General features: G+C 53.0%; 10 protein-coding genes across 10 annotated transcripts; 3 read left to right on the top strand and 7 right to left on the bottom strand.

Moving 5' to 3' along the window:
* Positions 1 to 3,521: 3,521 nt before the first annotated feature.
* Positions 3,522 to 4,502, bottom strand: BDP81DRAFT_326148 (P-loop containing nucleoside triphosphate hydrolase protein; the record flags this gene model as incomplete). The annotated part of the gene is made up of 3 exons (XM_060585039.1): positions 3,522 to 4,097; positions 4,156 to 4,298; positions 4,346 to 4,502. 3 exons carry the CDS (start codon positions 4,500 to 4,502, stop codon positions 3,522 to 3,524), a joined length of 876 nt encoding a protein of 291 aa, XP_060442256.1.
* A 297-nt stretch (positions 4,503 to 4,799) lies between these two features.
* BDP81DRAFT_326184 (ankyrin repeat protein) lies at positions 4,800 to 5,774 on the bottom strand (the record flags this gene model as incomplete). The annotated part of the gene is made up of 1 exon (XM_060585043.1): positions 4,800 to 5,774. One exon carries the CDS (start codon positions 5,772 to 5,774, stop codon positions 4,800 to 4,802), a length of 975 nt encoding a protein of 324 aa, XP_060442255.1.
* Positions 5,775 to 7,304: 1,530 nt separating this feature from the next.
* BDP81DRAFT_325943 (uncharacterized protein) lies at positions 7,305 to 8,274 on the bottom strand (the record flags this gene model as incomplete). The annotated part of the gene is made up of 2 exons (XM_060585022.1): positions 7,305 to 7,616; positions 7,825 to 8,274. The coding sequence occupies 2 exons, from the start codon at positions 8,272 to 8,274 to the stop codon at positions 7,305 to 7,307; spliced, it is 762 nt and encodes a 253-aa protein (XP_060442254.1).
* A 1,273-nt stretch (positions 8,275 to 9,547) lies between these two features.
* BDP81DRAFT_483204 (FAD binding domain-containing protein) lies at positions 9,548 to 11,204 on the top strand (the record flags this gene model as incomplete). The annotated part of the gene is made up of 3 exons (XM_060595045.1): positions 9,548 to 9,710; positions 9,781 to 10,193; positions 10,254 to 11,204. 3 exons carry the CDS (start codon positions 9,548 to 9,550, stop codon positions 11,202 to 11,204), a joined length of 1,527 nt encoding a protein of 508 aa, XP_060442253.1.
* Positions 11,205 to 11,926: 722 nt separating this feature from the next.
* On the bottom strand, positions 11,927 to 13,756 carry BDP81DRAFT_397009 (T-complex protein 1 subunit theta; the record flags this gene model as incomplete). The annotated part of the gene is made up of 4 exons (XM_060588261.1): positions 11,927 to 11,944; positions 11,998 to 12,171; positions 12,222 to 13,614; positions 13,698 to 13,756. 4 exons carry the CDS (start codon positions 13,754 to 13,756, stop codon positions 11,927 to 11,929), a joined length of 1,644 nt encoding a protein of 547 aa, XP_060442252.1.
* A 631-nt stretch (positions 13,757 to 14,387) lies between these two features.
* BDP81DRAFT_483202 (uncharacterized protein) lies at positions 14,388 to 15,557 on the top strand (the record flags this gene model as incomplete). The annotated part of the gene is made up of 2 exons (XM_060595044.1): positions 14,388 to 14,900; positions 14,958 to 15,557. Exons 1-2 carry the CDS (start codon positions 14,610 to 14,612, stop codon positions 15,555 to 15,557), a joined length of 891 nt encoding a protein of 296 aa, XP_060442251.1. The 5' UTR covers positions 14,388 to 14,609.
* Positions 15,558 to 15,916: 359 nt separating this feature from the next.
* Positions 15,917 to 17,576, bottom strand: BDP81DRAFT_326255 (uncharacterized protein; the record flags this gene model as incomplete). The annotated part of the gene is made up of 3 exons (XM_060585048.1): positions 15,917 to 15,990; positions 16,059 to 16,410; positions 16,467 to 17,576. 3 exons carry the CDS (start codon positions 17,574 to 17,576, stop codon positions 15,917 to 15,919), a joined length of 1,536 nt encoding a protein of 511 aa, XP_060442250.1.
* Positions 17,577 to 18,393: 817 nt separating this feature from the next.
* BDP81DRAFT_434195 (saccharopine dehydrogenase) lies at positions 18,394 to 20,486 on the bottom strand. Its single transcript, XM_060590942.1, has 5 exons — positions 20,257 to 20,486; positions 20,046 to 20,189; positions 19,440 to 19,785; positions 18,771 to 19,336; positions 18,394 to 18,705 (listed from the first exon to the last, which is right to left on the bottom strand). The coding sequence occupies exons 1-5, from the start codon at positions 20,309 to 20,311 to the stop codon at positions 18,548 to 18,550; spliced, it is 1,269 nt and encodes a 422-aa protein (XP_060442249.1). The 5' UTR covers positions 20,312 to 20,486; the 3' UTR covers positions 18,394 to 18,547.
* A 407-nt stretch (positions 20,487 to 20,893) lies between these two features.
* BDP81DRAFT_434192 (60S ribosomal protein L43) lies at positions 20,894 to 22,416 on the top strand. The gene is made up of 3 exons (XM_060590941.1): positions 20,894 to 21,155; positions 21,699 to 21,895; positions 21,957 to 22,416. The coding sequence occupies exons 1-3, from the start codon at positions 21,138 to 21,140 to the stop codon at positions 22,018 to 22,020; spliced, it is 279 nt and encodes a 92-aa protein (XP_060442248.1). The 5' UTR covers positions 20,894 to 21,137; the 3' UTR covers positions 22,021 to 22,416.
* Positions 22,417 to 24,262: 1,846 nt separating this feature from the next.
* Positions 24,263 to 24,660, bottom strand: BDP81DRAFT_434191 (uncharacterized protein). The gene has a single exon (XM_060590940.1). The coding sequence runs from the start codon at positions 24,648 to 24,650 to the stop codon at positions 24,465 to 24,467; it is 186 nt and encodes a 61-aa protein (XP_060442247.1). The 5' UTR covers positions 24,651 to 24,660; the 3' UTR covers positions 24,263 to 24,464.
* Between the last annotated feature and the right edge of the window lie 32 nt (positions 24,661 to 24,692).

Raw genomic sequence — 24,692 nt, 5'->3', positions numbered from 1 at the left:
GCCTTGAGACCAAGGGATGCTGTTGGTTAACCTTCTGCAGGCGTATAGCGAAGCGTAGTCGCGCTGCTTCGAGGGCTACCTCTGCTGTAGGAAGGCCAGCGTCTCGGATGAGGCTACTGGTCGGTGTGGTTCTTTAGATAGGCAGGATAGCCCTTACTACTGCTATAATAACTTTACTAACTCTACGGGCCAGGCCCTTCTATCCTATACTAACTGTAGATATCTATAAAGTAATATTACTACTAATATTAGTGCCGCTATTTAGGGCTGGTTTAGTTAGGCCCGTATACTAGGTCTTAGCTCTATATAAGACTATTAGGAGAATATAAGTAATAACCGCTTTTTGTACTACGGCTGCTGGGAGCCCCCCTTTAGTATTTATTAGGTACCGAAGGAACTGGGCTACCTTCTTTACTGCTGCCGCCTTAGTTTCGATATAGTGACGTGTTACGGCCAGCTAGTCGTAGGGGTAGTTTGCAGAAGTTGAGGCTGCGGAACTGGTAACAGTAATCGTAGTCGGGGATAGCTTCAGGGAAGCTATGTCTGTCAATCGTAGGATAAGGTAAGGCTTCGGTGATCAATCGTAGTCTTATCAAAGAGGTTCTCAGGAAAGATAGCTGAAAGCGATCATAAGATCTGATACGAAGTTAATTGCTGAAGAGCTATGGAAAGTCTGTCCTAGAGTCCGGCTCGAGTCCATCCTATATACAAGTCCTGATTCTGAACATGTCCTTTGTGCTGGACAGTGTCCTTGTTTGGATATGTTGGATAGCTCATATCCTGGTTATCTGTCACGAGTTATGGCACGCAGCAATGGGCATATGAAGTGGGTTAAAGTGGCTTGAAGTAACCCATCTAGAATGAGCACATGAGAGCAGTCTATATCCCATCAACTACGGCATGACGTCGGTACATACCTACGTACTCTGTATGAGGGGTAGTAGCAAATCACGTATTAATCCAAGATATTCCGGATCATTACCGTATTATTTCCCAAGCCTGCACCCAATCAAAAGATTACAAAAGTGATCAGAGTTGGAGAAAACCGGAGACGTTTGTACCGACGTCATGCCGTAGTTGATGGGATATAGACTGCTCTCATGTGCTCATTCTAGATGGGTTACTTCAAGCCACTTTAACCCACTTCATATGCCCATTGCTGCGTGCCATAACTCGTGACAGATAACCAGGATATGAGCTATCCAACATATCCAAACAAGGACACTGTCCAGCACAAAGGACATGTTCAGAATCAGGACTTGTATATAGGATGGACTCGAGCCGGACTCTAGGACAGACTTTCCATAGCTCTTCAGCAATTAACTTCGTATCAGATCTTATGATCGCTTTCAGCTATCTTTCCTGAGAACCTCTTTGATAAGACTACGATTGATCACCGAAGCCTTACCTTATCCTACGATTGACAGACATAGCTTCCCTGAAGCTATCCCCGACTACGATTACTGTTACCAGTTCCGCAGCCTCAACTTCTGCAAACTACCCCTACGACTAGCTGGCCGTAACAATACTCTAGTTACTAGTTTTTATTTATTTATAAGGAGGGCTTACTAGACCTGCTTATTTAGGGGTCTTAATAAGTAGCTAGTTATAATATAGTAGATATATAGGATATTTACTAGCTAGAGCCTAAGGGCCTAGTAGACTATCCGGCGTAGGGCAAAGGGGGCGTGCTTCCTAGTAGCCGCTAGGTCCTCTTCTAGGATATGGGTAAAGACCCGGAGGTCCTCCTTCGGTTGGGATAGAGCCTGGGCCCGGGTCTCCGTTAGACTCTGTGTCTGGACTTCGGGCCGGGATAGGATTCGGGCACGGGACGGGGCTACGGCCACGGCCATGGCTGTAGTTAAAGCCGAGGCTGCTACGTCAGTCTACTTCCGGCTCGGAGTCGGAGCCGTAGTCTCGTTACCTATAATCCTCTTTAAGGCTGAGATTACATAGGTCATAGCTTCTTTTGCGATCTACTTCCTAGGCCCCTTAAAGTAAAAGATTATATTATTCATAGACTAAATAATAGCTATAAAGACGTCCTTTCGGGCTTTATAGTACTTAGCCTCTTTATTAAGAGCTGTAAGGACAGCTCTAGTAGCTATCCCAGTCATAGTCGAGGGCCCCTTAGCCGTTAAGGGGGTTATCGTAAGGGCGTTAGGCTGGCTTCCTACGAGGCTAGGCCGGGGTAGCTGGGCCTCGGTACCGCGGCGGCGTTTAGCCCTTAAGGTTAGAGACGACTCCGGAGGGGGTCCAGAGCCTCGGTCAGGACCGGCCGAGGAGGCTGGCAATAGTCCAGAGCCCACCGGAGGCTATGAGGCCATCGCGGGAGGGCGCCGGAGGAGAGAGGTGAAGGGTTTTCAACTGTTAAGGATATTGGTGTTGGCCCACCTATTGCACTAACAGTAGATGCCAAGAAAAATTAGGCGAGGGGGAAGTCGGGCGAGTCCTTTGGGTACCCACAAGTAACAAAGTTACGATGACATCAAAAGGATACATCCCCTGAACAAGAATAGGGCGTCTATTGCGAGAAAATAGGGGTAACCGCGCCTTAATTAACACGCATAACACCTGAACGGTTGTGAATAAATTTGAAAAGAGACGTTTATCTGAGTACTTACTCATTGAGGCGTTAAATGCGACTAGTATGATTAATTGGTAATTTGACCAGCCCTCATAAGTGCGTCAACTGGGGTAGATTCACTTGATGATGATGTTTAGGTGCATCAAACTCTTTGTACGTATAGTGTACTCATTATTGACGTTCTCGCTCTGCTTACTTAGGACACAAACTGATATGGCATTAGACCTGTGTTTAAAGACCGCATGTTCATGATTCACGCGTAAATAATGTGGTCCCAATTCTGTGACAAGAGAAGCATGAAACGTTATGTTCGTGCGGGATGTACAACTAATGTCTAATCCTTCGATTTCCTGCTCCCCAGATTGTCCAGCTCTTCCTACAATAGCAACATTGAATTTTCCCTGCTATCGGATTAACGACATCAAAAGGTCGTCCGCATCCTGAACTTCCGAAGGTCCTCGGAACATAGCACGGAAATGTCTTGTACTCTTGTCCATGATACTTTTCCCGATGTCTCTTCGTCTCGGCTATGGTAGTTCCTCCGTATGACTGTAATGGTGCAGAATTTGACCTCGCCATCACGGTGTTTGGCGGATCGCCGTCTCCTCCGGCTTCTCGTCGACGTGGCCGTTGTTCGTAGTCATCCTCCACTATCAAGTTAGCGAAGCGTTGTCTTGCTCTCTCAATTCGCTGTGAATCCTGCGGCTCTCTTGCAGTAGGCGCCTCTCTGAAGCGCTCCGGTCTTTCCGGAAAACTATGAGCCTGCTCGAGCAGTTTTTCGGCCATGTTGGCGCGTTCTCGCTCTCTAGCAGCAGTAAAGCGGAGCTCGTCTTGCTGTCTCTCATTCTCATGCGATGCGTTCTGATAACGGCGCTGGAGATCAACTATGTGCGCATTGTTGAGCTCTTCTCGTTCATTGGCTCGCCTTTGTAGTTTAGAAATAGTTTGAGCATACTCCTCTTGGAGTTGAGCTTGAAGCTTCATGTTCCCTAATTCTGAGTGAGTAATGGAACTGATTTGGTTTTGGAAAGAACCCCCACTTACTTTGCTCGTTGGCCTCCTTCATCTGTGTTCTCAAGTCTTCCAGATCTTCTGCATGCTTCCTTTCCAATTTACGGATCTCCTCGTCCACGGCCATCCCAGCATCTGTCTCGACAAGGTTCTTGCCCGCGATCATCATTTCCTCTTGCAATTTGACGGCCGTTGGTTTCTCGTTCAACATCCCGCGTACCACATCTCGCGCCGATTCTAATCCTCTATCTTGTCGTTTGACGGAACACCCACTGTCAATCATCGGACCCCAGTAATTTGAACGTTTGAGATCGTTTTCTTTTGATAATCCGTCTTGAAGCGTGACCTTGTCCCACATAGTAGTCATCAAACACACTTTGGACATGTGATCAGCTCCGCAAAGCTTGCCGAACATTCGCATGTTCTTTCGCGAGGAGCCTGACATTCGTACATCCGAGATTCGGTGGAGATAGATCAACCCCGACAACAGCGTTTCATTCTATCAAGGTCAATTGAAAACCCCTGAGATTTTCTTTAAAGTCTTGCCGGGAACGTACTTTGTAAGAATTCTGTAGCCAAGCGGCTATGAGTTTGAGAATTTCAGTGTCACTCCTCTCCGAGTCATCAAACCCGGGAGTGTCAACGAGTGTGACTTTATGACCGTCAAGTGAGAAATCGACCGTCTCGATATCCTGGGTGCCTGGTATATTCCAGTTAAAGTAATAGGGATAGGGGGAGAATACTTACAAGATTCTAAGCCATGCCCAATGCGAAGCTGGCTTGCCGCTTCACCAGCAAGTGTTTTTATCAAGGAAGTTTTCCCTGTTCCTGTCATGCCAAAAACGGCAATCAACACTCTCTTCTCAGACTTATTGACTGGCTTCCGAGGTATTGAGAATGTCATATCTTGCGCGGCACCGTAAGCGGAAGCAGTATCCCCGTTTCGGACTCTCTGTCCAGGCATTTGCATGCCCCGTTCCGGGGCCGGTTGGTGTGGGGTATGTGCAGTAGGTTTTCTGGCAGGCAGCGGCGGTGCTTGACGACTCATACTTCCATCGCTTCCTGGTTCAGCTAAAGCTAATTGTGACATATCTTGTCTACCAAAGTTTAGTTCAGTTGAACTCGATTGTCGCGACTCATCATGGAAGGGGCTCCTGAACGATATTCCGTTGATATTAGCTACCAAGCCTGATGACCTATGCTACCGATTTTGGAATTCTTCGTACCGTTGCAATTCGTCCACGGGCAGGTGGAAGAAGAGTTGTCGAGCATACGCTGCTGCCACAGCTGCTGCATACCCGTGCCAGTCGTCGTTCTTGTGCGAATCGCAGTAATCCGAGATACCGCGCACGACGAGGCAGGGAAAGTCGGCAATTACCCCCGCAGCTTCCGTCTCAAAGCACAGGAGCCCATGTTGCTGAGCCAGCGTGTCTCTCAGCTCTGCGTTCTTGACCACTAACTCTCCAGATGCGATATTGCCCCTGTGTACTATAACGAAGTTATCGTCATCATCAACCGGTCTGGCCACACGCTTCAATGGGTCGCAGACCGTTGCACAAGGTTCTCCTTCGCGCTGGTGTACGTAATTTGATGGATAGTGATAATCGTTTCGCTCCCCGGGATACTGGAATCGTCGAAGGCGAGGGCGGTCCGTCTTGATTCGATAAAGGCTCTGCTGCACTGGATCGAACTCTGACCTATCCCGCTGTACCGCTAGAGCTTGTGCAGCACTTAGCAGAAGTGCCGGTGGTGGCGCCAAGGCACCCGTCCGCTCAAAGTGCCCTCCTTCCGCTTTCCCGTGATCGTACTGCAAAGCGCCAGAATATCCACCCGCAGGCTTGCTGACAACCACATGACCTAGCCGGATCGGCCCCTGATCCGTCTTGACGGGAACCCCACCGCCAACGCCAACCAACAAACCAAAGCGTAAGTTGGGAAACGTCATCCTCATCTGTGTCACGACCGTAGCCGCGGGGCTGTTGCCAGGCTGGTGCAAACCTGCGATAACGACATTGTGGCCGTTGATGCTCCCGAGGCTGTACACATTATGGTCTGTTGGGGACTTTGCTAGTGGGGGGTGCTCCTTGTCCAGCATCTCCATCGCTGCGATCTGCTCCACCTCAAGCGGACAGATCCATGCCACCTTGTAGTCGTTGAGGTTTCGTCCCTGCGCCATTTTTCGATCGTTCGGGTTGTTTGTTTAAATCGTTCGACTCTTATTCGTCGCGACCTCACGATCAGGGTCGGTAAATATGTAACACTGTAGTCTGTCTCGGAGCAACAGACGGGTACGGACACAAAACAGCATACTCGAAACTGTAGATGGAAATGCGAAGATCAACTTAGTCGCCGGAGCAGGCTGTCACCTGCAGAAAAGTTAAAGGAGGGGAAGTCTCTCTTGCCGCCAGCCTTGTGCGGATGCTTATCGCATCGCTGACGAATCATGGTTAATACAGCTGTCAAAACCCGCATCAGCATGCACTGCTGGATGCCCTCAAGTTAGTGTACCGTATTGCCCGATTGATAGGAAAGGTCATGGACATCATCGAGAGGCTGAGAAAGACCGGCTTCTTCTTAGCCATCCAAAACTGCGACGATGATATTCCGTTAATTAGGATCGGGGATTTGCGAACTCTAACATACTGACAACCATGAAGCCGACTCACTTTAAAAACCACGAAAGATATGGATTGGTCCGTCAAGATAAGGGGTCAGAATTCAGGCTCATTGAGATGACAGGGGTAATACAGCTTCCTTAACAATCACTTGAATTAAATTAACATCTTAAGTGTCGTATGGTCACAATGTGGGCATCGAGATTTGTGATAGAGAACGGTTATCCATTGAAAGTAGAGAATAGGTACTAGGCTCACTCTGAAATGATGATGATGATGATGATGTATTTAACTTCTGGTAACAAAAGGACGTGCCGGGCGCTATGCCGACATGGTCTATGCTAATCTAAACTATGTTACAGGCGCTCACTCTGAAATAGGTGATGCGAGCGAGTGTGGGCCTCTGTGATTATGTAACCGAGGTCACGTGACGGGCAGTGAGGCCACAGATGGTTGACCATCACGACATTAAGGATATATCGAAAATTGATAGTGAGGCAACTTCAAAATTGTCTAACTTTTCTAGAAACCCAATATCCATAGTCTCCTGTATGAATTTTATATTCACGGGGTTGATAGGGCGAACATGGCTGGTGTATCATGCCCTAGTACCACTGATGACTAGAGCAACTATTATCTTCAGTACGAATAGCTCTACGGAAGATCCTGGAACCTAGCTCCGAGAAGAGCTGTTTTCTGGATTTCAAGCAGCCCGAAGGAATCAGGGTCTTGGTAAAGCTATCCTCAACCTCTTTGGTCCGCCTCAAGCGTCGAAGCTGCATGCATCCAAAACCTTTGAACGAAATGCTACATCTCTTTCCCCTACAGCGGTAAAACATCCTTTGATCCCTCATTTTTAGTTGGGGGACTCTCACTTCTAGTTGGGGGACCCTGAAGTCAAATACAGCTCCCAAGGCAGACCATTGGCGAAGCCATGATATGATGATATTTGTAGCTTAGTTTGCAGTCATAAAGAACAAGATGCATAGTTTATCATTAGCACAGGATGTGCATTAAGTTCCATTCGCGTCCTCCAGTGTAGATAAGCAGATCATCGTAAGAGAATCGGCAACAATTTTTTAAATCTTCCTTTAGCCCCCTTCCTCTGACCCGTAAAGGTCTTCTCCCTCCCCGATCACCATAGCATCTAGGTCAACACTGTTCATCATCATCCCGCCCATCTCTTGTGGGTCAACAAAGTAGACGTTCTCGGGCCCACAAGGAAACTCCATGTCTTCTGTGATCGAGTAACCCGACCTGATGCCCTCCAAACAGATTAAATGAACCTCGGCAACATTCCTAAACAGCCTACTAATCAACAGCGATTCTTTGCGTGAAAAGTACTCGTTCGAGAGGGCACGCTCAAGCCGTAACCGGCGAATTTGGTGAGCCTGTTGGTGTCCCTATCACAGGGATGTTGGTTCGAACCGTAGGGTCCTGTGGGTGACGAAGTATCAATATCTCTGTATTGATTGATTCTGCGTAAGGAGTAGAAGGGAGATTCCAAGCGGAGGTTGGGTGGGTAGTCGAGGTCTAAGTGTACCCCCTCGAGGTGGCCCATGCTCTGCCCCTACTCGCGGTCGAATTGGACTTCCAATCCGACAGAGCCACAGCCCGGAAGTCGCTCAACTCTGTGTCCCCAACGGAGAGCATGTCCTTATCAAAGTTGAACCAGACATAGTGCTTCCGCTGCGGGTCGCCCTCGGGCACGGGGTCGAACCCGTCATACGGTGTCGTGGTGATCTCAGAAAAGGCCTTTTCGTATCGAGATCTAGTATCACAATGTGTAGACAGGTGCTCACGGGCCTCGCGACACGTTTGCAGTTGGGCCGGGGCCGGGGTAAACGAGCGCAGGTGGCGCGTCGGCGGCGGCTGCTTCACTCCCCAGTCCACCATCTGCACGCCAGGATCGGATTCCTTGTCGGCTGCTGGGTTCGGTTGATGGTAAATCACGCGCACCTCGATGGTGCGGGGCTCGACGGTGAGATCCCAGATACGACTGCGAATTTCGACAGGGAGGTCTGGAAATGGATGGAACGCCGCCGCACAAATGATAGTCATGGTCTCGAGCCGCGCGAAGCGCTTGCTATTCAAGAAGAGTGGTGAATAGAAGCAAGAATTGGAGGTTCGGACTGCCTCACTTCCAACATTCAGAATATACGTACGCACAGGTATCCGTAGGTAGTCGATGTTTACACGCTCCCACACACGTAACCTTAAATGAGACCCATAGTTAGCCGCAGTCTGTGACCAGGGTGGCACCTACTGTTCGTGGTTCGGAGACTGCTAGAATAAAAGCGCAGCTGGTTTCTGCGGTACTTGTAGAAGAACTAGAGATGTTTTGAACAAGAACGAGAAGAAAAGCCGCTGAGATTGATCGACTTTGACTTTGAACAGCATCGGATGAACTCGAAAAAGTTGTCCCCATCGATTGTGCGTTAGAACAAGTACAAAGACGCGGCATCGGCCCAATTGCTGGCCCGATACGGGACATGCATTGGGCGCCAAGACAGTCATTTGCGTGCAAGTCTCTACTTTTCCACCTACCTTTCGGGTTCGCTTTCGTTTTTCGTTACCGCATCTGGACACTACTCGAGTCGTGAGACAGAGCCGGCTCTCCCACAGACAACTTAGTGTTATGAAATTGGTGTACGGAGTACCATCTCAGTCGAAGAGTCGACCGGATAGATTATGGAGAAACCCACATAGACACTTATGATTCTGAGCTGCTGTAACACACGGCGATCAGCTATGTTAATACTTCCGACTCAACATTTAGCCAATACCACTTCATTAGAATGCCTACGTCTGCGCGGAGATGATATAATTGCTGCTCAAGAGCCTCAAAGGTCCCTCGGGAGCCATATAAGATTGCTCTCATGTTTCTTGCTGATTGTCACAGTAATACATGGCGTAGACTAGAGTCTTAATTATCTATTACCTTCCAGAGATAGCCACGAGGTTGCTGCTCTGCCCAGCTTGACATTAATTGCTATGCGTACTGTAGAAGAGATCGTTGGAACGACGGTTTTCGCCCAGAGGGTTTCCGTCGCAACAATCACAGCTGGAATCTGATCTCCTATCCGACTTTGTGCGCCCAAGGTGGTAAGTAAGTTGGAGCCATTGAGATTGCTTCTGTCCACTTGAGGAGTCGCATGGAGCGATTGCATCCCGACGGAGAAAGTGTCTACCGGCGGTATGCTCGGGAAGTTGAAAGGATGGACGCGCTTTCGGATACAATAAAAGCCTCAAGAGTTATCATCCGAGGAGACAGATATGCATAGCTTGACACTATTGTCTGAATATTCTATTTTACGCTCCTCCATTTCACATGATGCATGCTTTCTACCTCTTACTGACCGGCTTGGTCACCGCGGCTGCTGCTTCAGAGATATCATGCGCAGAGAAGGCACCTAAAGTCTGCCAGGGCCTCAGGAGAGACTTTGGCAACTCGACGCTCTTCCCTAAAGACGAACCCTATACCGAGGAAGTCCAAGGTGAGAACAGTGTTCCTATGACTCTCTCAACCTGAGTGTCGCCCCCCCTAACATCTCAACCATCGCCCAGTTCCCTGGTCCGCGAGATCTTGGCTCCGTCCAGCGTGCATATTCGCACCCCTCAACGCCCAGCAACTCGCATCTGGCCTCGAGCGTATCGTAGACCACCAAGTCGAGTTCGCAATTCGCGGAGGCGGACATATGCCCATCTCCAACGCAAGCAGCATCGGCGCTACCGGCATCTTGATATCGAGCAAGAACATGGGAACCCTCCACCTCTCTAACGACCGAGACACGCTGACCATTGGCCCTGGGCTCCGGTGGTCCGACGTATACACGGCGCTCGACGGCACAGGCGTGACCGTCCTCGGCGGTCGAGGCAGTCCAATTGGCGTATCCGGTCTCTTGCTGGGGGGCGGCGTTCCCATCTTCAGCTATGAGTACGGTCTGGCGTCGACCAACGGCAATATCAAGGCATATGAGGTATGTGAGACACCGCAGACTCCAACCTCGGATCTAAAGTAACTGACACAAAAGAACCAGTGCGTCTTGGCTGATGGCAGCATCGCGCAAGTCACCTCCACAAACGAACACGCAGATCTCTTCTGGGCGCTCCAGGGAGGCGGAAACTCGTTCTGTCTAGTCACTCGCTTCGATCTTCAGACACGCCGCGCCCCGACCGTAATGATCGCGTCGCCTTCGTACGGCGGCGAAGAGGTCAAGCAACAGTTCATCGATAGCGTATACAACTTCGCCGTCAAAGGGCACCACGATCCCAAGGCCGCTGTTCTGCCCGTCATCACCTACGTCAGCGGAACAGATGGCCCAACGTACACCTCGACGCTCTTCTACAACGGAAACACAACTCAGCCAGCGGTCTTGGGAGACTTCCTCGGTTCCGTACTCACCCGGGACAATAGTTCGAGGTCCCTTGCACCGTTTCCCATGGGTCAGTACCACCAGGCCGTGGCGCCATCCTTCCAAAAGGGAGGTCGCTCCTACGGCTCAAGACAACGATTCCACATGCTCCCCATCTACGCCAACAAGAAGGCAATGCTCATCGCCCACGACATGTTCTTCGAGGTCGCAAAGGCCACCTTCAAGGAGACGCGTGGCGGCATCATCGGCTTCGCCTTCAACCCCATCACCTCGGCCTTTCTCGCAGCCACAAACGCCCGGCCGGGTGCGTTGCAGGGCATCGACGAGTCGCCTGCGTGCTGGATCGAGCAGACGTACAGCTGGGCAGACGAGGCGGACGACAAAATCTTTGATACCTTTATCAGCGAGTTAAATACCAGAGTCAGGGAGAGATTGGAGTCCATGGGCGCGCTGTATCCGTTCTATTACCTGAACGAGGCAGATGTCGGCCAGCCTGTCTTTGAGAGTTATCCGGAGGGGAACCTCGACCGCTTGAAGGAGATTCGGAACAAGTATGACCCCGCTAGAGTTTTTACGGATCTGATGCCGGGGGGTTTCAAGGTTGCCGCCGCTTGAATGGTCTCTGGCACGCACGAGAGAAGCTAGCTTGTAGGTAGTACGTGCGATCTAGCTAACTCATTCTCTCGTCATGCGAACCTGCTCTTCCACGTCAATGAGTGATGATGCGGACTTGAACTCAGTTGTGTATTCCATCCCCGCTGCAGCAAGGTCAGTGGGGGGCGTCTAAGAGCTTATGAGTCTAGACCCTCTCCTGGCCGTCGATCTCCCAAGTGAACAACAGAACTCCCTAGGCCTCTTGTCCTGAACGTTCTGATCTCTCCATTACTCAAGCGGGTGAATCTCTGGTGAATGCCGTTGTTGTCTCCATTGTACACATAAGTCAGAACATGAGAGGAAGAACTCAGATGATGATTTGTTGTTTGCAACAGGCCTGAGAGACATCAAGGTGGCGTGTGTGGGAGTTTTACGACTGTTCCATGTGTACCGTCACCAAAGTACCATTACCTGATTATGACAGGAGCGTAACTTTTGATATCAAAGCCATACCCCAGACTCACAGTACACTTTTCCTGTGAGCTCAACCGAACCCTCTGGCGAGGAGAGGTCACATCCACTAGGGCCCAATCTAAGACGTTGGAATACATCACTTTGGGCGTGCGCGCGCACTTGTATTTGTCTTTAGGACTCTATTCGGGATATCTCGACGTGACTTTTGGGGTGGTCTATGATCATCAAAACCGACATGAACTCCATTACCAGCCGCCGTATATACCCATTTAGTCCTCATCCCAGTTCTAAACCGAATGTCAGCACGCTGCAACCGATGTACGCAGAGGATATGACTCACAGGGTTGGGGCCAGGAGGCTTGGGGCCACCTGCCCGACGAGCCACAATAATCTGATCAACGGAAAGGACGGTGCGGGCTGCCTCAGTGGCGAGCTTGATGGCCCATGACTTGGAGACCAACAGGTCCAAGATGCCCTCGTCGCGGGCGTCAAGGGTACCAGAGCCGTCGTCGTTCTAGCAAAGTTAGCATGGCATTCCAGAAAATACGAAATCATCTCGCTTACCTCGACGTCGACACCGGTGGCCCAGTCGTCCTTCTTGTGGTGAGCTCCGTACAGCCTGCTGAGGACCTCCGTGGCATCCAGACCGGCACTCTCAGCAATCGTTCTCGGGATGACCTCAAAGGCCTCGCCGTACTTGCGAATGGCGTATTGTGACAAGCCAGGAGTCTTCTCGCCGAGTGCGTTCAGCCTCTCAACGAGCTGGATCTCGGTAGCACCCGCACCAGGCACAAGGCGAGGGTCTCTGGTGATAGCCTTGACGACGTTGACGCCGTCGTCGACAGCACGTTCGACATCGTCCAGGTGGTTCTGGGTAGCTCCTCTGAGGACCAGGGTCGCTGTTCTTGTGGCCTCGTTCTCTTGTCTGAACACGGTCACGCGGTCTCCGCCAATCTCGAGGGTCTCGACAACGTCAATGGAACCCATCTCATCGGGCATCGGCGCACCTAACCGGGCAAGGGGAGTAGCGCCAACGACTCTGCAAATTCTTCGCAGCTCGAACTTGCTGAGAATCTTGATGACGAGGATGCCGAATCTGTTGAGGTAGTGAAGGGCCAGCTCGCCGACGGTTGAGCCAGCGATGACCACTCTGATGCCAACATCGTGAAGCTCCTTGATGGCAGCCTCAAGGTGCGACTCCTCGCCCTTGGTGAAGTCCATCATCTCCTTGGCGTTGTGGAGCAGAACGGTTCCCTTGGTCTCGGTCTGGCTGGTGTCGATGGGGCAGGAGAAGACTCCGACCTTGGCACGCTGCGCCTTCTTGATCGATCCATCCGGCTCCTTGGGGAAGACCATACCCTTGACTACCCTGCTCTGCTCCAAAGCACCACCCATAATCTTGACGACTCTGATGTTGTCGACGTTGAAGCCGACGGGGTTCTTGGGCAGCACAACCAGGACGGCCTCGGCGACGAGTTCAGCCAAGAAGTCCTCGCTACCGTTCTGCTTGCTGGCGACAACAGTGCGGATGGCCTTGCTGAGCTCCTCTTGCGAGCGGATATCCTCCACCTTGTCGACGGAAAGCTCCTCGAGTGTCTCGAGAGCGAACTTTTGTGCACGCTCGTAACCGGTAACGATATCTGATGTCTTCAAGCCCATACGAAGCAGGTCCTCGGCCTTCTTCAGCAGCTCGCCGGCGAGGACGATGACCAGATTGGTGGCATCACCCATCTCGGCCTCCTGCTGTTGACTGGCCATGACCAGGAGCTTGGCTGCCGGGTGGACAACATCGAGTTCTCTGAGGATGGTGGCGGCGTCTGAGGTAAGGATCATCTTCTGGAGGTGGTTGATGACAATCTTGTTGCGGCCGTAAGGGCCAAGGGACGTCTGGACGGTCGAGGAGATGGCCCGGCAGGCGTCGATGTTGCGAAGGACGGCTCCATCTTCGGAATCGTAGCTGGTTACGAGGGGTCAGTGTCGGTGACGGGCTTCAAGGCGGGGGAGGGGAGGGGAGCTCCAGATTGGTAAAAAGGGACTCACTTGTTGTACCCCTGCTTGAACAGGTTGGCGTTCGGCGCGTTGGGGATGTTGAGAGACATGATGGGCCACCGACCGGATGCGCTTCGTAAATCGGGGCGGTGTCAGTCGTGAGGCTCAAAAACAACAGTGTAGAATGTACCCTGTGTGTTGATGATGTGGTTGCGGGAGCTCCTCCTCTACGGCAGGCCTTTCGAAAAAAAGTCTGGGTGCAAGGCGTGGGTAGTGCGGGAGCGTATGGCTGCAGCCTTGGTGGGTAGGTACCGGGGATGACCAATCACGACGCTGTAGGCGAGCCATTGTTCCGATCCGGCTCATCTGGTGCATTCTAAATTTTGGGCCACAGCTTCAACAGGTGCTGGAACCACCCGGTCCACCCCCCCGTCCAGACGGACAGAGAAACACTCCACTGGAAACCCCCCTGCTTCCAAGCACAGTGGCACCAAAGGTTCCTGTCGTCTGTGTGAGACAGCAACTGCCAGCCTCGCACTTCCCAGCTGGCGTGTTTGCTGCGTGTTGGTTCCTGACGACAATCGCCCATTCCCTCGCGCTCCCCCCCCCCCCGGCCCAGGTTCCTTTACCCAATTCCAACTCTCCAATCTTCAGATCCGCGTCGCAATCGAGCCTCAATTCATCTCCTTCGTCCTTTTGGCGTGTTCTGTACTACCACCATCACTCTTGACCTTTGCAGATACGTAATAATGGCTCCGCAATCCGGTACGTTTGTAAACTCCCTCGGAAAATCAATGAACCTACCACCCTCGCAAAGCTCCGCTTGACATCCGCCGCGAACCCCATCTCGTCGCAACTCATTCCCCCCGTACCTTGTCTTGGGGGGAAAAAGCCAATTCTCTCTCTCCCACCCCTTCACCCTCGATACGATTGGAACTTCGCCGGACAACCCGCGCACGCACAATGCCTCCCAAAAAGATAATTCGAGCTAACCCCCTCGCGATCGACCTCTCAGCAATTCCGCCTTCCCTACCTCCCTCCGTCGAAGAGGCCTACCGGCGAAAATGCATCCAGCTCAAGCAGCGCACCGGCGAGGTCGAGGAGGAGAACGACGCGACCCGCGTCCGCCTCGCCCGGATCCGACGACAAATTGAGAAGCTGCGGATGGAGAGAGCCTTCCTGCTCGAACAGCTGGCCAAGAGAACGAGCGCCAACGTGGAGGATTCAGACGGCAGCCCGAGCCCGCCCCCGACTGTAGGCCCTCCGCCAAGCCCACCTCGACGACAAAGCAGGATGCTGACACCATCTCAGCCGCAAGAAAAGCCTCTGCGTACGAAACGCGGTCACCGCAAGCCCTCCGTCCTGGCCGAGATCGACTCGGCCGCAAAGGCCAACTCCAGGCCCCTCAGCCAGACCGCCGCCACCGTCTCGCCCAGCTCCGAGACCTTTTCCCACACCCAGGGCGGCGACGCGACCCAGGGCACCGATACCCAGGCGTCGGCGCACACCAACGGCGTCGCGAAGCCGCCCAAGCGCCCCGGGAACGCGTTCGAGCTGTACTGCGCCGACACGCGGCCCGCTCTCGAAGAGAAGAACAAGGACGACGCCGATGCCAACATTGAAGAGGAGCTCGCCCGCGGTTGGAAGGATCTCCCCGAGGGTGAAAAGGAGGAGTTCCAGACCCGCTCCGAGGAGGAGATGGCCAAGTACCAAAAGGAAAAGGACGCCTTCGCGGCCAAGAGCAAGAGCGCCGAGGCCAAGGATGAAGACGAGGAAGAGCGCGAAAAGTCACCAGAGCCCGCACCAGCTGCGTCACAGGATGAGGACGTGGAGATGACCAACTACGATACTGAGGAGCAGGCAGACGACACGCCCGCGGCCGACGACAAGGACGACAAGGCGGACGACTGATGGGCATTCAGCTCATGCTTCCGTGTAAACAGGGATTTTGGCGTTGGGGAGGGGCTTTGCGGGTAGAAAATTCCTTTCTTTTTATTTGTACAATACGAGAGAAACACCGTAATCGACTCCTGGAAAATGGAGTAGTTGTTGCTGCAGCCGACTAGGGTAGCACCCTCACCCTCCCACTGCGTGGTCTGCGCCGTGAAGCTCATTCTCTATTGCGCCACTTTGACGGGGCCCATGGATGTTCTGTGTGCCCTGTTTTGTGTGAATTACCTTCCCGATTGCTGAGCTTTTCCCCTGCCTGTGAAGACCCCGCTGTGCAAAGAGAATCCTAATTCCTACTTGTATGCGTGCCATAAATGTTACTAATCCGATGCATACAAATCCACCACGATGTTGATGGCTGCGACGACAATCTCAGCTGCAATGAGTACAATTACTATGAGAGCTGTCAGCAAAAGGCCACGGGATAAGGTCAAGAAAAGGGGGAGGGGGAGGTCGGCCTACCAATCCACTCCAGCTTCTCTCCGTGTCCATGGCTGAGCTGGTCTTTGAGGACCGCTAGCAGGTCCGCAATGACATCCAGGCGTTCGTTCAGGAGGCCGACGCGCTGGTCCATCTCGAGGTAGGTACGGACGGCCTGGTACACCGGCTCCAGCTGCGGTTCGACCCAGAACAGCTCCGGTGTGTCGAGGACGGAGCCGTTGAGGTGGATGTTGATGCGGAGGATGAAGAGCTCGCCGATCTGCATGTTGATTTGCGTGCGGCTGAGGGCGATCTTGCCCGTCAGCGCGATCTGCGTAGGGATGTCTTTACATGTGTCGACGGTCGAAGCAATCAGTTCCTCGAAAAGCGATGTCTATCCCGACCATGTCAGTTACCGAGCAGTCCCTCTGATTGTCAACAGTCTCTTACCTTGACGCTCTGTGCTAGGGCGTGAGAAATGGCCAGCTTGGTCATGTAGTTTCTCTTGTCCCTTAAAGTGATGAAGTCATTGTAGATACGGGCCTGATACTCCTTTGTGTAGTAAAAGTTAAAGTGCTCCGTCTCGACATCGTCTGGCGACAACTTCTCCGTCTCAAACTTGGCAAGCTCCTTGAGGAACCTCTGCTCTTGGGCCATAGTCATGCCCCATATCACAACGACTCCGTAGTCAAAGAGGAAGACCTCGGGGGTGTGGATCTGCGTGTCAAAGTCCGGGTTGGACTCAACCATGGCGTGCTCGTTGTTGGCACCCTCGAACCCGTCGGCGAAACCAGAGTCGTGCCGGCCCTCGGATTGAAGGTCGATGAGGTTATCCCGAGCAAAGCCATTGTCCGAGACGTCGCCCGTCGAGTGCCGCCTCTCGTACGCCTGGACCGGGTCGGGCTGCGCGCCTACTCTGCGATCGTGCCTATTCTCGACCGTCTTGCTGTAGTCGTACGCCGTGTAGATGCACTCGTCAATGAGCTTGGGGTTGGCGCCCCTCGACTTGCCGCGGCCCTTGAGGAAGCGCATGAGCCCTTCCATCTGGTACTTGTTCGCCGTGCAGTACGCCGTCACCCTGGGCAGTCTGTCGCGGTCCGCCTTGCCCAGGCGCGCGGCATCCCTACGCGCCGTGGGATCCTTGATTCTGGTGTACTGCGAGTACACGTCCCTCCCGCTCTCCTCGTCGGGGCTTTCTTCGTTGAGCTCGGGGTTGGGCAGGAGCTTCAGCTTCTGCGCGTTCTTGGTGCTTCGCTGGGGACCGATCTTGGGCACCATCTGAGGCGGTAGGCTCTGCACGGCGCCATGACTGTTTCTCCTACGCAGCTTGTTGTTGATGGAAGATAGGGCCGAGCTCTGTCCGGGACTCGTCGCCAGACTGTTGCCGTGGCTCGATTTTGATCGTTGAAAATTGGGCTCCGGCTCGATGGTCTTGGATACGGGGTTCGGGTTGAACGTGACGGTTCGCGATGACTTGGGGCGGAGTTCTGTCGTTGGTAGTAGTGGCGTGTTCTCGGTGGCCGAGGCCGAGGCGGTTGTTGTTGTTGTTGTCTGATCCATTCTCGAAAAAAGCTTTCTTCTTCTTCTTCTCTCTCTCTCTCTCTCTCCGCGAGCGCTCTCTCACTCTTTCTCTCTACCTCTCTCACAGCTCAGGGGGGTATCACAGATATGAAAGAAGGAAAGAAAAGTGAAGAAAAAACTATAATCTGGTTCGACTTGAAAAGTGGAAGAGAAAGTCGTCGGGTCGTGGGTTATCGCATGTCGCAACTGAGTACAAGGAATTGGAGGTTCCGGAGAAAGGTCACTGCTGCGTGTGGTGGACGTGGAAAGCGATGGAGACTGCCCTGTGCTTTGCTTGCTGGGTCCGGCCGGTGCTGGATTTGCACCTCACCACATGCACCGTGGACTGATGACGTCCTAAGTTTTGCACCGAATTGGGAGCCTCCTGGGCCTGGCCATTCGAGCTGCGTGCTCCTTTTAATTCTGCGGGGAAAGCTGCTTTCGGGGCGCTAATTACCCGACGACTGCCAAATGGAATGCACTACGTACCTTAGGTGCTTAAAGGTAAGGTGCCTTACGGTATCTTTGGTATGCGCCCAGCTGCCCGCTCCAGGTCGGTTAAGGCAGGTCGGCCCAGCACGCCGGCGACATCTCCACAGTGGGAACATTTGGGATGCATCTCCGGTGCCAACTGGAAGCATCGCGCTGCAAGTACCGTCAATTGGATCAGAAGGCGAACCTAAACCCCTGGCCTATCTGCTTACCTTGGGTAGCTGTTGGGTAGCTGTTGTAAGCTCTCCTGGCTATCATCGACAATCGACGTTGCATCCTGTTGTCAGCTTGTTTCGCGGGCAGATAGTTTATGCGGCAACGATCGTCACGCACATGAACCCGTTCTTTTCAAAATTGAGTATAACATGTTTCGATAATTACAGCATACGTTTGAACAATCCGTTTACATTGAAGCGAACCCCCCCTCAAATCATCATCGGTGGACAACACAGTTGAGAACCAACACCTCATCTCGTCAGTCAGTGCTCCAGAATCTTCTCCTCAAAGTTGAAGCCGACTCCCTGCAACCGATTGATGAACGGCTGTCCCAAGCACGACGGAGTAAAGACACCGCCAGGCAGGTCGACGTCTTCCTCCAACAGCGTTGATGCAGCTTGGGCCAACAGAACAGCCGTCACTATGAGTGTGTGTGCCCAGTCAGCATTCTGTCATCCTCGACCAATTGGGGGAAACCAGACTCACAGTAGTACATGCTGCCGTCGTACCAGGCACGACAGTAAGCCTTGGGAAACTCCGTCTTGGACTCCTTATCCGGGCTGGCAATGCCACGATACTCAATCTTATCCTTCTTTGATAGCTCCTTGTCCGGGCCCTGGCCAGGTTCGTAAACAAATCTCTTCACCAACTTGCGGAACGGCGCAGCAGTCGCAAGCAGGAGGCCGAAGAAGGCAAGACCCCAGTGAATAGCCATTCCTTGAAGGTAGCCCCTTGCTCTCATGTACTCGTGGAACGAAAAGTTTGGTCCGTAGAATTGTTTCTCACGCGAAGGCACCGATGCCAAGAGACCCCAGGTTCTTTGGATGATGGGCGTGTCCGTCATCCCAGCAATCGACGTAGTCATCAGTCCCAGGCTGGGAACGTTTCGCAATCCCACCAACTTGGTCAGCAGGGACGTCTGCGACTGAACCTTGTTGTTGTTTGGCACGGGCGAGAGAGCATATGGTTTGTGCTGCTCTCTTACTTGCTGGATCGTGAATGACTCAAACAAGTTGAGGACCGTCGCCAGGGTACCGCCAGACGGAGCCGAACTAACAGACAAAATTCGGCGTTAGAGCAACGTTCTGTCGATGTTTCACCGGCACCCCAAATCCAATCATCAATGGCACGGCGAGATGGAAAGAAAGAACCTACTCCAGCTTGTGGATGGATACCGTCACGGCGCCTGTCTTGGCCGAGAGCTTCTCGCGGACCTGCTTGGCCAACGACCAGGTGACGAGGTCTGGCGGTGCCGATTCAATTCCAATCTGGGGAAACATCATGGCGCCTGTTTCCTTTGCCGCATTCTCGTATTTGCCAATCATTGTGCCGGTCCAAGGGGTCTCGCCGGTGACATCGAGGTAATGCGTGCCGTTCTCGGCGCAGGCTCGAAAGGCAGTCTCGCCATACTTTGCATAGGGGCCGACGGTTGTGATGAGAATAAATGTCTTTTTGGCGAGAGCCTCGAGGTCCTCGTGGTTGAGGCTGCAGATTTCGATTTCTGTGGAAGTGGTTAGTACTGATGGGTAGTGACTTATTTGGCCAGGCCTGCATGACGGATTCAGCCCCTCTCTTGAGCACCTCGTCACCACTTTCCCCTCCAATGCAAGCTGCTGTTTCTCGGTTTGCCTACTTTTCCAACGTGTGGTAGACTCATCCGTTGCCAGCACGATTGAAAATGGAAGACGCCGAGACAGTCACTTCGCTGATGAAGATCAGACACTCATCTGATCTCTGCGTAACCTAAATCCTTTCACTCACCAGGCTGCAACCTGTCGGGACTCTGCTTCTTGCACTCAGCAATAAGACCTTGGAGCTTCGTCTCCGATCGACCTGCAACTGCCCATTTCAAATTGGTCGGCAGATGGGTTGTAATGTGCTCTGCCACGAACGTCCCAGTGTAGCCTTTTGGAGTTGTCAGCTGTTGGACGGTGAGTTACATCACCACGATCCACCCTCGACTTATACACACCAGTAGCACCAAAAACGACCAAGTCGTACTGACGGCCGTGTTGCTTGAAAGGCATCTCTGACGCTGGCGCGATATGTTCTTCAACGAGAATTTAACTTTGATGGAAAAAGAGGAAAGAAACGCAGTTGCAGGAACAGGAAAAAAGTCTGGGTGCGAGAGTCTCAGACATGAACGACTGCACTCAAAAGTCATGCGGCGGCCGGCCATCTTTACATATCCCAGCACGCCACGAAAAGTGGCACCAATGTCCGGCCCCTTTCACAGATGCACGATGATCCATCAAAAATGTGTCCGTTTCGCTGTCCATTGAGGTGACACATTCCACGCTGCGGCCGTCGAGAGCGCAAACTTTGTGATGTAGCAAACGGCGATATCAACTGTTCAAGGCATCTGGTCCGCGCTGCCTCGGCGGTCTAGCGTCTTCGTGACAACCACCCGGGCGCTGTGCTTTCCACTTACGGCTTAGAAGGGCCGAGCGGACAGCTGTGACGCCGATCTCCCGGCCTCCTCCCCGGGCGTTTGAAGAGGCCCTTCAGTGCAACCTCTTGAACAATGCGTCAAGTCAGTGGTTAGGTAAGCCGCTGTCGACAGTCAGGTGAAGGATCACGTGTGAGGATAGGGTCAAGTTTTTGCGACTCTGGAGAATGGACCCGAAAAGTTGCGTCAGGGCGGGTGCAAACCCCACTGCCGGGGTTCTGCCGCATTCTTTTTTTCGCGTCAACGGTGGTCCGTGCTCGCTTTCCCAGCGCACAAACGGAGTCGGCAAGCCCTGACAAAATTCAACACCATCCTCTAGAAATTTCAACCGCCTTAGAGGAACCGTCAACACCACTCGTCGCACTTCAAGTCAACGAACCCGTTCCCCCCCAAAATTCGACAAAATGGCCAAGCGCACGAAGGTTCGTAATGCTCTACTACCCCATCCAGGACGGATGGCTTCATCGACTTTCCCGTCATTGCTTGGACTTCCCTACCCCGCGTCGATACCGGCCCACGATCTTCCTTCATTGGCGACGATGGCATCTATCAAGGGCTCGGTATCGTGGTTTGGGTAGGGACGAACAAGCAGGCCGCCTACGCAATAGCACCGAGCGCAACGCGAGACGACGACAAGAGAGAGAAAGAGAGAACTGCGGAACGAGCGAACGACCCCAGACGCCAATTTTGACGGAACCCCACGACAACAGAGAGGCAGATGCTGTCAACAATTGACCTTGAACACCCGACTTGTGCAACTCACAGACTCTTCCGCAACATCGACAACTCAGATTTCGCGAACTCGAGCACGAAAAATGGCGACACCTCCCAACGCACCTTGAATCTCTCTCTCTCGTCTCGACTTGCAGTTCGGAGCTACTTGCTATGAGGTGGCTCTTTGACACGAATTTTGATGGGCCAGGAATCCTCAACGTTAAAGCCACAGATCTCTAACAACCTTACAGAAGGTCGGAGTGACCGGAAAGTACGGTACCCGTTACGGTGCCTCCCTGCGTAAGCAGGTCAAGAAGATGGAAATCTCCCAGCACGCCAAGTACACCTGCACCTTCTGCGGCAAGCCTACCGTCAAGCGCCACTCCACCGGCATCTGGAACTGCAGAGGCTGCAACAAGACCGTTGCTGGCGGTGCCTACACTGTCGCGTATGTTTCCACCCTCGAAGATGGTCTGCAATGGAGACAGAATGCTAACAATGTGCAATAGCACCCCCGCCGCTGCTGCCATGCGCTCCACTCTCCGTCGTCTGAGAGAGATTGCTGAGGTTTAAGGGACGGGATTACGAATGGTAGATGGTTTCTGCTTTGCATTTCGGGCGGTGTTGGGAAAATCGGATATCGTGCCTACATCCTGACGATGGCCATAACGGAACGGGTCTTCGGTCAGCTGCCAGAGGGACCATTTGGTCAGCAATGAAAAGAACTTGACGTACAACGAAACGTCCCCTCCCGATCGCTTCCCCCTCCGTCCTTGAGATACGCCCACCGACCTGCTCAGGCAAGTCACAACGTGAAGTGGTGAAGAGCGTTCCGAGGTCATTTGGCAGGGCGTGTGGAGTTAGTTGGCATGGATAGAGTCATCGACCCCGTCACTTCAGCCGCGTGGTTGAAGCGTCGAAGCGGGCCACCCAACATCAAAAAAGATTTGCTCCAGTCGTCATGAAAGATACCCCCCCCTCCCCCCCCCGCAAGGCCACGTGACTGTGATCCAGCGTAGGTAGAGAACAGCGCCGTCAAGGCGTCCACGTTGACGCCGAGTCATCTCCAGGTCGAGCAAGGCAGAGAGGGATGATCCGCTTGGGTGCCTGCATATGCCACAGGCGGCTGGCCTGCGTCAGAAGGCGTGTTCCAACAAGGTTCTCACGAAGCCCGGTAGTCGTCTCTATATTCCGGGGTGGGTTCAAATCTCTATCAAGGCCATGATCGTAGCAGAGCGAACAAGTGCGCGGCAGCTGTTACGGGATGCCACGTCGAATCACAACTTGAGTCATCCGGGTGTTCTAGACTTACAAAACGCGAACACAGGCGGCGGGCCAATGAGGCGCCACGGCTGTCACGGTGAAGACGAGTAAACCAGAAAAGCACGTTGGTGGGTTTTCTGTGTCCCGTGTAAGTCGGTGAGTTGAGCTTCTCACCTCGACCCTGTTTCTGAAGACGCTGCACGTATGCTAGCAGATGGACACACATACATGAGACGCACACCCGCGAGCCGAGGATCTCACGAAAGCACTGTGTAAGCAGCATACTTTGGGGGCCTAGAGGATGACGGGCCGTGATCCTGTGCTGCGCGGAAATGCCGCCGTAAACGAGAGCAGGTTCACATGGGTATAAAACGCCGTACACATCCGCCAGCAAATTGGCCGCTTCGTGGTTCAGGCTTTCCTACCCTTCCCGTGGTCTTTTCCCCCTTTGGCAATTAAATGTGGGAAAGGCAAAGTAGGTAGCAACCGGGACGAGCGGCCGTCAACGAACAATCAATGATTTAATGGATTAATGGAAAAAGGTCGCTCGGGCACACCCAGCACCAAGGAATAGACCGGACTCTGGGCTTGGGGTCGCAACCTGACGCAGGCCAGGCCCCATCGAACCAATCTCGTCGGCCTCCGAGAAACGAGGGGCATGAAGGTCTCACGTGTACCTTGCTTTACGGACACAGGGCCGTACCTTAGTTTCCCTCTCTCTCACCTCTCTCCCCCAATTGGCAATTGCCCATTTGCCTGCCACTGCCCCCCCCCCCCCCCCGACTTCCGTCAACCTGTAATGGGTGCAACCCATTTTTGGAAGCGGAGATAGCACCCATTGTCGACCTGACCCATTCCAGCGCCGAATACTCACGCCCTGCGCCCCGACTTTACCTCTTCAGCTACCATCATTCTTCCGCCCTCGACCGCTTCCCACCGTTGCACGTTCTCAATCCTCCTGCTTGTCCCGCGGTTGTCTTTAGATGCCACCCTTCCTACTACTCGGGCTGACGTTGCCGTATTTGCGCGCCAACTCGGAACACTACCTCCTTGTCTTTCTTCGCCTTGCCTCACCTCACTCGCACTCACATCAAGAACACTTTGAACTATTACAAAGTACGATTTACACCTGACAGGAAGGCCTGACGTAGACGCCCTCACACCTCGCCCTCCATCAAAGGCGTCTCAAGTTCTCAACGCCATACGCCACCTACCTACCTACCTACCTACCTATTGAACCGATCTAAGACTTTCTCCATGATCCATCACACCCACGCTCAGCTGGATCGAGGTACCTGACCAAAAAGTCACCAAACAACGTCGCACGAGCCAAGTAGCCAACCCATTGAGTGTTTGACTCGCCGCCCACTTACCACCTTCCACCTTCCACCTTCCACCTTCCCGCCGTTTCCCCCGGACACAGTTCGCTCACTCTCCGTTGCTTCTGGCAGTCTGTCATTCAGTACCTACCTGATTGGAGGGCTGGCCGAAAGACGATAGAGGGGAGCAGTCGAATCGTGAGGAGAAAAAGCCTGGCAAACGCAACCTCGAAGTAACGCAACCACGCAAGCTCCCAGCCGTTGTCTGGGTTCTGGCGCCAAGTCAAAGGTACGTACCGAATCGTTTTCTTTTCGTTTTCTTTTCGTTTTCCCGTCAGAGGTATCCGTACGTACCTACCTGCCTACCTACACTACCATATGGACAATGTTGCCGAGGAGGAGGAGAAGAAGCTGCTGCTGCTTCAGGAACATCTCTCACCAGGATATCCTACTCCCCGAGGTCCCTGGTGCTTTTCTCGGCGTGGGATGTCCGTGAGGTGAGATGTTGCGTTGCCTCCGGCTGGTGTTGATGCTCCTGCTCCTGCATCGATCCATGGAGACTTTCAGCGGCCCTAGTGGGCTAGTCCGGTCCGTCTCAGTGCGTCGACCTGCCTCGAGCATGCATCCAGGTGCACGTTTGTATCTACGGGCGTGTGTGTGAGT

This window comes from Colletotrichum phormii, assembly GCF_030913505.1.
Source record: "Colletotrichum phormii strain CBS 102054 chromosome Unknown BDP81scaffold_17, whole genome shotgun sequence".
Taxonomy (NCBI): Eukaryota; Fungi; Ascomycota; class Sordariomycetes; order Glomerellales; family Glomerellaceae; genus Colletotrichum; species Colletotrichum phormii.
The sequence above is the reverse complement of the archived record's forward strand: the minus strand, read 5'-3'. Positions and strand labels throughout refer to the sequence as shown.

What these genes read in the sequence shown, in the direction of transcription:
- BDP81DRAFT_434195 (XM_060590942.1), bottom strand. Translation starts at nt 20,311, where the DNA reads ATGCCTTTCAAGCAACACGGCCGTCAGTACGACTTGGTCGTTTTTGGT. An exon ending in GGTCGTTTTTGGTGCTACTG is followed by an intron (nt 20,190 to 20,256) that starts GTGTGTATAAGT and finishes CAACTCCAAAAG; the next exon opens with GCTACACTGGGACGTTCGTG. An exon ending in TCCCGACAGGTTGCAGCCTG is followed by an intron (nt 19,786 to 20,045) that starts GTGAGTGAAAGG and finishes CCACTTCCACAG; the next exon opens with AAATCGAAATCTGCAGCCTC.
- BDP81DRAFT_434192 (XM_060590941.1), top strand. An exon ending in GGCGGTGCCTACACTGTCGC is followed by an intron (nt 21,896 to 21,956) that starts GTATGTTTCCAC and finishes AATGTGCAATAG; the next exon opens with CACCCCCGCCGCTGCTGCCA.
- BDP81DRAFT_434191 (XM_060590940.1), bottom strand. Translation starts at nt 24,650, where the DNA reads ATGCTCGAGGCAGGTCGACGCACTGAGACGGACCGGACTAGCCCACTA.